This window comes from Nicotiana sylvestris, chromosome 4 (genome assembly GCF_000393655.2).
Source record: "Nicotiana sylvestris chromosome 4, ASM39365v2, whole genome shotgun sequence".
Lineage (NCBI taxonomy): Eukaryota > Viridiplantae > Streptophyta > Magnoliopsida > Solanales > Solanaceae > Nicotiana > Nicotiana sylvestris.
The window spans coordinates 130,965,262-130,976,905 of NC_091060.1; the positions used below are offsets into that span (position 1 = coordinate 130,965,262).

At 37.4% G+C, this 11,644-nt stretch overlaps 1 protein-coding gene across 1 annotated transcript; it reads right to left on the bottom strand.

Annotated features, from left to right (window-relative positions):
* Positions 1–1,139: 1,139 nt before the first annotated feature.
* On the bottom strand, positions 1,140–3,489 carry LOC104230690 (transcription factor bHLH94-like). Its single transcript, XM_009783556.2, has 3 exons — positions 2,520–3,489; positions 1,677–2,123; positions 1,140–1,400 (listed from the first exon to the last, which is right to left on the bottom strand). The coding sequence occupies exons 1-3, from the start codon at positions 3,027–3,029 to the stop codon at positions 1,305–1,307; spliced, it is 1,053 nt and encodes a 350-aa protein (XP_009781858.1). The 5' UTR covers positions 3,030–3,489; the 3' UTR covers positions 1,140–1,304.
* Positions 3,490–11,644: the final 8,155 nt, after the last annotated feature.

An 11,644-nucleotide genomic window follows, 5' to 3' on the forward strand; every position in this document is an offset into this window, starting at 1 on the left:
CTGCTTCATTTGCCCTACCGGGAAATTGGGGGTGCTCACTAGCTCCCGTTTTACCCGTATACAACCTATACCGCTTAAGTCAACACTTTCACCGCCTTACAATTTGTGATATGATCAAGAACGCATGCATTGCTAGATGTAAAATTGGATTTCATATTCAATTAGATAGAGGAAATTTCTTTCTTATTCAATACTACTCTTAAAATAGAATGGAGAGAAAGAAAGTTTGCGGACTAAAAAAGACAGGTGAAAAAACGTTTATGCGGAGTGCCATTGACATAAAAAGCATGTAACAACGCTTTTAACTTTCATCTAAAAAAAAAACATACCTAACATTCTGAAAGCGACAGAAATTAAAGAGCTCAAAAAACGTTGCAGTCAGTGATAATCGCATATATTAATTCTTTTCAGAAAGATATAAGGTTATTGTAATATTGCAGTCGCTAGTGATACTATTCGCTTTGGGTGTCTCATTCACCTAAGGACATGTGTGATCGTTGAGGTTTGTCCCACCATCATTTAAGATTGTACGTGGAATAACTCTGATATCATATGTAACAACTCAGCCCACAAATGATATGTCGCCTTTAGGTATAGGCTCGTACGACTTTCAAATGCGTCACTAAGTGCTAAAATTTCTTTATTTATATACCCAACATTTCTTCTATGCTTTGTCGAGGTAAAATTCGCCTAACGTGTCATAGTTATGCTTTGTTCTTGAAATAATAATGCTTGTCTGAAGGACGAAATAATCATACAATCTTTTATGATTATTTTAATCTTTTAACTTTTAACTTTGGTCTTCCCATATAGTATGATTTGTAACCAAACGTGGATACTAGTTTTGGAGTTCATCCTTTTGAGTTGCTTGTCTTTTGCAACAGGAACACTAGGGTCAGGAAGAAAATAATTGTCCAATAATATGATAGACTATCTTGACTTGAAACACTTCTCTTTTAGGAGAAGTCGACATTTTTTAATGCCAAACATAGATAAACATGTCTCTTAACTACCAGGAACTTTTTGTTTCCACGAAACCAGAAAGCTACTGAGAAAAAATGAAATTAACATTTAATGTTTAATTCTTACTAAACCACTCCGATCCAGAATTGCTTAAAAACAATTAGTACAAAGTAACATAAGTCAAAAGCTGGTTATAGCTGGGCGTTATTAATTTTTGCTAGAGCCAAGTAGATGTTAGGATCTTGTACAAGAAATTGAAACCCAGAAAGAAAAAACCCGAACATTATGAGAAAGATTAAACCCCGTACAATTAAACCGAGTTATTTATTTATTTATTATTATTAGCTTGAAGCAGCTTCCTCTTGGACTCGACCGAGCAATTGATTAACAACGTCAGCAATTTCATCTGCAGTAGTTAGCTGGCACCCCTCCTCTAGCTGTTCCAAATTCCAAATCCACGCACAAAATGTCACATCAGATATATCAATATTTAAGAAAATTAAAAACAGAAAAAAAATCTCGACTTAATTAGAAGCTAAGGCAGTTAATATATATATTATTGGTGTAATTTAACTTCTTGTAATATGTTGTAACTAGTTCGATTGTTACGAGCAGTTACATGTACTTATCTTTTAATTGTCGTGATAATGTAATTACGTTTCTACACTGTATATAGAAGTTAAAATTAAGTCAACCAAAATTTAGTGACAAACCATGAGACTGAGGGAATAAAGAACCATATGGTCAACAGTGGTGACATTGAGATGGAGAACAGTGAGCCATAGACACTGAAGCCCAGCTACCATTTTCAAGAGCTGTTTTGGCCTTCTCTTTGAGAGTATCTTGAGATTGGCATGGCTCTCCGCCATGGTCACTTCTATCTCCGCCAACGCTAACTGTTTTTCGGCGGCCAACGGAGAGTCACATGTGGTGGCTGCCGCGGCATCTGCCAGAGTAGAACTGTTGGAATGATTTGAACGAGTTGAGTACCGTGGAAAACTGAAGTAATCAGCAAATAGTGGAGTTGATAATGAGCCATGGCAATCCGATTGTTGTTGTTGTTGAGAATGAGTTCTTTTTTGGGCCTCTAGGGTTTGAAGATGGTGTTCTAGCTCCTTCACAAAGTTTATGGCTCCTCCAATTATTGATGCTTGGTCACCCTGAAATTAAAAATTCCTTTACTTTCACAATAATTAAAAAGGAGATCAAAAGAAAATGACGTTTATTTAACCACACGTAACATGATAGGAACTGCATATATAAATATAATTCCAAATAATTATTTTCATCGTTAAAAGTACAGTAAGCAATAAATGCACAAAAGACAATTCACTCTGATATCCATAGTAGTTAACGTTTCTTTTTAGCGCAAAAGACAATTAAATTATGCAGTTTGTTAAAAATAGCTAGCTAGGGTGACAATCCTTTTCATGTTTTGCCATTTTACATTCATAAAAAGTTTGTCAACTTTGCAAAAAAGTAAAACTGAACTGAAATAAAAAAGAAAAAAATGAAAGAATTTGGAAATATATTCGTAAAAAGCAAGAGGAAAATACCCTTTGAACGTAGGAAGGTGGCATCAAAGATCGAATAACGGCAAGGTATTCATTCATCTGCTTACGACGGTTGCGTTCAACAGCAATGTGAGTCATTCTCTGGTTCTCCAATTCTTCCTTGTTTTTACAACTTCTCGTTCGTCTTCTTTTCCGGCGGCCGGAAACGGTGGCGGCTCTGGTCGCCGGCGGTGGTTCCATCATGGCCGGAGAAGCTTCCACAAACAGCTGATGATCCCCAATAACATTTGTAGATTCTTCTATAGAAGAATAATTTGGATCCCAACAACTATATTCTTTCGCATTGTTGTTGTACATCACTGGTGAAGATGAAGACTCCCTATTAGTATTATTACAATTGCCAGTATCCAACAGACTTGTAAAAGTCATATCTTCTCCACCTTGTAATAAACCCAACTCATAATTATAATTACTCAAATTAGCTGGAATATAGTACTCTTTGCAACCGTACCCAAATGATTCTTGAGGATAAATCACTGTCTCTAATGCCATCTCTCTTTGCCTTTGGCTTTCTTTTTAACCCAACTATTTTGTTTTCATCATATATGAGGACAAATGGGGTGAGAGTATGGACGAGAAAAGTAGTTTGAAAGGCCAAGTAAGAAAAAAAGGACCAACAAAAGAAGAAGATGAGAAATATAATGTTTCTTCCAAAGAAACCTCACTTTAGATTGGAAAGTTTAAGCAAAAGCACAAGCACTAGAAACTCAAAGGACCAAACAAACAAAGCTTTTTATAATCTCTTTTTCCTTTCTAGCAGATCATGAAGCATTATATATATAAGAGAAAAAAAGAGCACTGAATTTAACCTAACAAAAAGTGTACAGAATGTCACACGTGACACACTAAAGCAAGTTGGACTAGTCACCACAACTTGCAAACATACAATACAAGAGAGGAGGCAGGCAGGCAGGAGAAGATAAAATAAATGGAGAAGTGAATAGCTAACTCCTGAATCTGTACTCAGAAACTCTGATGACTAATGGTCCCCTATTTAGATTCACAAAGATGGTGAACATATGGTGGGACCCAAGAAAAACCAACATAGGCCAAAGACATACCATTAATAGTAGTAAAATAAAACCAATATATATTGGTGTTAACAAGTTTGTTCTAATAGCAATATGGTTTTGATTCCAAAGGTAAGGGTGTTACATAAATGAACACTTTATCAAATACCCTCATCCCACCTACCCAGAGCCAAGATTTTAATTTTATGGATTTTAAATTTTAGAATGACAACTTCAAATGCTAATGACATGAGTTCTAAATTAATGTTTGTACGTATTTCATTAAATTTCTTCATATAAATACACTGTTTGAACAAAATTACTGAATTCAACTAACTCGGCTTCTGCCTCTTTCCCTGCCCACGTATGTACCATGTTATCATTTTTTTAAGTAAAAACATTTTTATACATGTATATATAAAATATCCTACTACATAATATGCTTCTCTAGATGATAATTTTTAAAGCACACTCTTGGAAAATTTACAGAAACCTCTCATTTTCATTGCCGGTAAAGTTGCGGAAACAGTCTCTTACAGAAATACAGATTAAGATTGTGTACAATAGGCCCTTGTGGGCCGGCTCTTCGTCGGATCCTACGCATAACGGGAATTTAGTGCATCGGACTGCCCTTTTCTTTTTCCTCGTTTTTCTTACACTCTGTAACTGACAAATAATATGGTAGGAAGAAGGTGTGAATTAGGTTTAAGAAAATACTTAAGCATTCTACTCTTTTCTAATTATGGTAACTGATTACGTTATTACCTAAGTGAACACCTCTTACGATTATAATATTAGGGCATAATAAAGTATACTAACCAACATCAACTCTGCTCAACCAAGAAAAGTAGTATATGAAATTATAATTAATAGTCTCAAGAATGATATATCTGGCCGAGGATTTCAGAAGTAATCTTGAACAGATTAATTACTCAAAAGCTGAATAAGATTAGTGGTGTTTAGGACTGACAATATATGTACAACAAGGACATTGAAGTTCTTTGTCAACTATGTACAATCAAAGTGAAATTAAAAGGGGCCAGTGATATCGTCACTTGCGATCCTAAACTTACACCAAATAGGTGCATTGTATGATGCAGAAAAGTTTTGCCTAAATGCTGCGTAGCCTTTGTTTCTTTTGGTAAATGGTTGGACCCTGTCCACATAACGAACGAAAGAAAAGAAGAAAAAAAAAAGAATCTATTGCTGACGAAAAGTTGATGATATAGCTCAGAGATTCTAGCAAGATCTAGAAAAAGTGTTCTCTGCTCTAGCTTGCTTGTGTTTGAGTGTCTATAATACGTGGTATAATTTTTTTTTCCGGATCATCAGCAACAGTAAAGTTGTCTCGGTGTGACCTATAGGTCACTGGATCGAGCTGCGGATGCAACCGCTAATGCTTAAATTAGGGTTGGCTGTCCATATCACATTTTTTGTGATGCGACCCTTTCTAGATCCTGTGTGAACGCGAGATGTTTTGTGCACCAGGCTGTCCTATTATCAAATTGGCCCAAGGGTGGTCAACTGAACACCCTTCGCCAAAAAATTATACTATATATAAAGTAAAATATTACTTGTTATAGATTAAAAGATAAACTTTGAACACCCTGCATACCCCACTGACTGTGAGCACGTGATTTTTGTTTTACACGACAATCACTCCAAAAGAATTAAAAAATAATAACAAATGGTCCTGCTGTACGAATTGGATTTTTACATGGCACTTTGTTAATTATTTATGATTTTTGCCCATTTTTATTAAAACAAAATACAAAAAATGTGTGTGTCATGTGCTGTTTGAACCGAAATCCGGTTGTTAAATAAAAAAATCATAAATATGCATCTTTTTTCCGTGATTGTTGTTTTGTTCGATCTTGCCTGCTTTAAATATTTAGATATATGTGTGCAAATAATTGTATTAAGTGTTTATGAAATTTTATTTTTATTTACTTAGGTTTTGTTTTAAAAATAAAATAAAAAAATATATATAAAAATAATAAAAAAAGGAGATGCAGAATTGGGTTTAAAACTCGGTTGGGCCTATTTTTATTTTTAATTCAAAGCCCAAACTCAAACCCAAAACCCCATGTGTAACCCGGTCCACACCAGCTGACACCCAGAACGTCCAAACGACGCCGTTTTAATCCAATCTGATCTGGGCCGTTGATCTCAGATTGATCAACGGCCGAGATCACTTCCCCATAACCCATAAACAAAACCCGACCCATTCCACTCGGACCGACCCAAACCCCTTCAGGTTGAAACGACACCGTTCCCCATCAGCCAAAAGATCTTGACCCTTCGTCTCACCCCATCCAACGGCCAAATATCGATCCCTCACTAACTATATAAGCCTAGAACCTTTACCCTGCCCCCTATCCAATAACCCGGCCTTCGTCTTCACAGACCCTTCCCCTTCAAACCCTAGCCGCCCCCATCTCCCTTCGCCAGAAACCCGGCGGCATGAACGCCGGTAACCTTCACCTTAACACCCTAGAATCCCCTTGCCATCCTGAACATGGATCTGTTAACTACTTAACTCGAATCCCTTCCCACCTTTTCGAATCTTCGTTTGAAGATTTGAGTCGGAACTTGACTTACACCGTTTAACCCCAGTTTCACACCAGACACTCCCCAGACCCCCTCGTGACCAAACCATGCTTGGTTTGGTCCGAATCTGACCAGGGAAACATGAATCCCAGATCTGATTTTTGGAACCTTAGGGTTCCTCGTCAATGGTCCGTGTCTTGTTCAAGTCGAAGAGATTAAGGTCTAATGGATCTTAATCGAAGTGTTTCTCATCTGAGAAACACTTCGATTAAAGTCCGTTCAGCCTTAAGAAAGGTCTGTTCGAGTCCAAGCTAGGGTCTTTTGATTTTTCGGGTTTTAAGGTGAGTTTTGCTTTCTTTTCTTTATTTGTTTTAGTCCATGAGATTGTTCTAAAGTTTGTTCATGTTTCGTGAAATCTTGTGTTTTGAGTTTTATCAACTGTGTCCTGCCCACTTTGTTTGAACCTACGTGTTTGATTAGGTCCCTTTTCTGTTCACTGATAATGGCATGTGTAAGCTGTACAATCAAATGAATATTGAATTGGTTCGTTCATTTAGTTCCTAGGGCCTTTCTGTGTTAACATTGCAATATGAACCCCTTGTGTGATACTGTTAAATGTCTGATTTTTGGTTACGATTGTACATGTTATGACTAATATAGTCGAGTCGACATGTGTCGTCAATTAGTTTCAGCTGCCTGAACAATAACAAATCGATTTGCTTCTGGACACATTTGTTTGAATCAATTAGGAACTGAGTTTGTTTACTTATAGTTGTTAATTTGAATCAGAAATGTAAAAGGAATGTTTGTTTAACTTCTGAATTGGAGGGCATGTGCATTTGTGCACAACATGTGCATTTGTGCACCACAGGTGCATTTGTGCACAGCCTGTGCCCTGCATAAGGGCTTTTGAATAAAATAATTGACAGCACATGCTGTCAGATATATTCTGCTGCCCATTACCCTGCTTTAGTTTAAGAAGTATTAAACCTCTTTCAAAAGAGTAAGTCTGCCAGGGAATGTGATGGGGTTCTAATACTTAAATAGCTAAGTGGAACTGAAAAGAAGAGAGCACATGGGAGGGTGTTTGGTGATTGATGAACAGGCTGTTAAAGGGCAGACCTTAGGCTTATAAAAGGAAGAACTTCCATCAGAGAGGGGGGGACTGAACATTTTTGAGAACTAAGTTCTGAAAGACAGAAAACTGGAAAAGAATTCTCTTTGATAACACAGACAGGCAGAATTAGAAATTACATTTTTTGATTTGCTGTTTTGATTTCACTAAATCTTGACCTGTTTGTGCAACACTGATTTCTCCCAAATCCCAACTGAGTCTGCTTGGTTGTTGTTGTTTTACTCGGGAACTTGGTCTAGTTGGGGTCTTGATCCCACTCCAATTGTTTCGTGAGTTGTTGTTGCTGCTATTCTGTTTCCTGTTGCTGCTGCTACTGCTAATTCTGTTTCTTGCTGCTGCTGATTTCCCTATCTTCTTCCTCTTCTCCTTTGCATTTTCAGTATTTCCAGGTACACATCTCGAGTCTCACATTGGTGTAGCTGATTGTAACATTGAAAAGCATGAATAGAAAGATTTGAAGGAGTTACAATCACCTGTTATTTACTGACTGCCTCTTCATAAATGTTGTTAAGTTGTGTAAATTTTAGTTTATAGCTAATAGAGAATACATTGGTAAGTTTGTACTTAAGTAAAGTTTATGTTAATCTGAAACTGCGGTATTTGATTCGTTTAGTTAGCATACAGGATGTAAATACGATCCATGGAATGTGACACTATTTATACAATTGTTAAACTTAAACTCATTCTTTTAGCATGTTTGAATAGGTAGGGGCAAATGGCTGTTAAATCTAGCCAAATATAATACAGTTTTGAATCATCCAGTTTCGATTTCTTTAGGCAGTTTATAGGACTAGTTTTGAACATCATCAGTAACATCTTTTAATAAGGAACTCTATTAATCCTGTTTAAGCAATTTGATTTAGATTCAACTTAAGGATGTTGTCGGATTAAGTATTGCATTTCATCAATCTCATATGTAATTTCTTTGTTCAACTAAAGCATTTTCGTAAGGTATGACGTCTTTTCACTTTATAAGTAACTAATCAGAAATTGATAGGAGTCCGGTTTAGGCCAAAGCATATACTTCGATTAGCATACATCTTTCTTTCTTCTATTTCTGGAAACAAAATAATAGAAATGTAGTCACTTTAGGATATCCTCTTCTAAAATAATGAGACGAGCCTCGCTAAATAAAAAATGCAAATTGCGGGGCCCTCAACAACTAATCATAATATTTAGAATTCAGGCTAGGCCGTTTAGTGAATCTCATGGCCTTCTCAAAAAATAATAACGCGTTAGACTCTTTAGGCGCGGCTTAATTAAATCATATTCTTAAATTCGGGTGCACATTGATGTGACCCAAATCCAAATCTCAACGAAGTCAAAATGTGTTGACGATCACGGGCGCATTGATTGTGACGTGGTTCGAGATGCATTTTCACGACGTTGCAATTCTATAAAAATAAGTGATAATGATAAAAGCGGTTTAAACTTAATAAAAGCACGTAAGTCATAACATGTATTTAAATCAGATATTTAGTCATTATAACAATTTAAGCGACCGTGCTAGAACCACGGGATTCGAGGGTGCCTAACACCTTCCCTCGGGTCAACAGAATTCCTTACTTAGAATTTCTGGTTCGCAGACTTCATTTGGAAAAGTCGAAAATTTCCTCGATTTGGGATTCAAGATAAACCGGTGACTTGGGACACCAAAAGCCAAACCTTTCCCAAGTGGCGACTCTGAATTAAATAAATAATCCCATTTCGAATATTGTCACTTAAATTGGAAAAACTCCCCTCGCGCATTCTACCCTTCGGGGCGGGCGCGCAAAAAGGAGGTGTGACAGCTCTGGCGACTCTGCTGGGGACATTTAACCCAGAACCACTGGTTCAGGGTTCAAGAATTCGAGCTTAGAATAATTGTTATATTTGGCTTTATTATCTGATCTTTATTACATGTTTTTGCATAACGTGCTAAATGTTGTCTTTTACCGTTTTGATATTATCTGAACTGTATATAAACTGCGCCGAAACCCTTCTCTTCTTACCTCCGGGGAGAAGCTCGCTGGTCGAGACTCCCTATTCTGTTAATGTCAATACCTGAAATAAGAAAGAGGTCGGACAAGTTACAAAGCCGGACGATCTCGCGGGTCCCCGGTACGTAGCCCCCTCCTCGACTCGAGTTGTCCGCTCGGGTACACAGTCTAGAGCAAATACCAAGGTTTAAACCTAGTATAACTTGACTTCATGCCGGATCCCTAGTAGGAACGCTTATTTGCATCATGTTGCATTTGACTTAGGGGACTCAACACAGGGGTTGGGTCCGTCTAGGACTAGCAACCTGAAATGAAAAGACCATCATGCTGCATTCCTATCTGTGTTGCGCATTTATTTGCTTCGGTTCCGCATGCCGACCGATTTCTAAAAAAGAAAAATAGCAGCGTAAGGAGATAATTACTTATTTTGGAAAAATAAAACCAATGTCCAAGTAGTGTCAAAACCTCGCCGGAATGTTTCTAAAAAAAAAAAGAGAATAAAAACAAAATTTGTCTTCTTAGTTTGAGTTATTAAAAAAAAAATATAAAATTTTTTCTTTTTTTTATCACTTCCAAAATCAAAAAAAAAAGAAGGTATTTATTTAAAAGTAAAAAAAAACGGAAATTCATAATTCAAAAAAAAATGTTGTCTCTTTCGTAGTACCCCTTTTATAAATTCAGACTAATAGTCCAAATATTTCCTAAAAAAAAATAATATTTTCTTTAGTCTTTATCTCTTTGCAAAAGAAAAGAATATAATAAAAATACGTATTCTTGATTTCTAGGTTTATTTGATTTTTTCTATTTACGATATTCGAGAACTACGCCGGTTTGATTCTCACCGGATGTGAGATACGTAGGCAACCCTCATCGGGTCCAACCCCACCTTTTGCTAAAATATCCAAAAATCAATAAATAAATAAAAACGTGTCAAATTTTAAATTTTGCCATAAATAAGTGGGGTGGTGTCCAACCTTCCCTTTTGCTAAAAATAGCCAAAAATATATGTCAAATTTTAAATCTGTCATAAATAAGTCGGGTGATGCTGTTTTGTCGTAAATAGCCGAATGTTTCCCGAAAGGGACGCCGGAAGGCTGACTTTGCATAAACAGCCACCTTTGGGTCATTTTTTAAGGTTTGGTCCAGTTGACCCACACAACCTTAAAATCTTCGTCACTGAGGCGTTGAAAGGTCGTGTTGGCAATATTGAGTTTTCTAATTTGAAAAAAAAACGATAAAAAGAGTCATAAATAAGTCAGGTGATGCTGTTTTGTCATAAATAGCCGAATGTTCCCGAAAGGGACGCCGGAAGGCTGACTTTGCATAAACAGCCACCTTTGGGTCTTGTTTAGTATTTTTGTCCAGTTGACCCACACGACCTTAAAATCTTCGTCCTCAAAGTGTTTAAAGCCGTGTTCAAAACTTGATCCCCTTTGTAAAATATTTTTGAGTCAAAGTCATTTTTGTTGAAATCACCTTAATAAATGTGCAGGATGAGCACGATGCAAAATGAACATTTTTCAATAATGACCAAAATCCCTGTCAAGTTACGGCTATGGTGGAATGATCTAGGTGCTGAAGGACAAAATGAGGTCAAGAAATATCTGAAAGGTCTTGTGGGTTTGTTGGAAATCCAGCCTCGGGGAGATATCATAAGAGCTTTGGTTACCTATTGGGACCCGGCGCACAATGTTTTCCATTTCTCTGATTTTGAACTCACCCCGACTTTGGAAGAAATGGCCGGATACATCGGGAATACTGAACTTCCCTTGAGGCAAAAATACTTGGTCGCCCCAAGAGTTGTCACGGTACATAGGTTCCTAGATTCATTGAAGATACCTAGAACAGTCCACAACCCGGATCTGGCAGCCGGATTTTGTACTCCATGCTTCATATATGATAGGTACGGTCATGAGGGGGGATTCAATAATCCAATCAACAAACTGTGCAGCAAAGGAGTTCGTCAGAAGTGGGACAAGCACAGACGGGTAGCGTTCATGATGATGTTCCTGGGCCTTCTGGTATTTCCAAGGAAAGACGGAAACATTGATTTGAAGATATCCGGGGTCGTCAGCACTTTACTCACGCAAAGTGACAGTACTCTCGCGCCTATGGTGGTATCTGACATCTTTCGAGCTCTTACAGCTTGTAAAGCTGGGGGAAATTTCTTCGAAGGTTGTAACTTGCTCCTACAGATATGGATGACCGAGCACCTCTGCCATCATTCCGAGATTTTGAGCCATGGTTCCCCGGAAAAGACTTGCATAGAAGAATCTTACACGAGAACCAAAGAGATCAGTTTGCCCAAAGGAGTCCTGGCATGGACCTCGTTCTTTCAAGCTCTTACTGCCAGCCAAATACAATGGACGCTAGGATGGTTGCCTGTTGATGAGATCCTATATATGTCGGCAGCTAAAACTTATTTCTTACTGA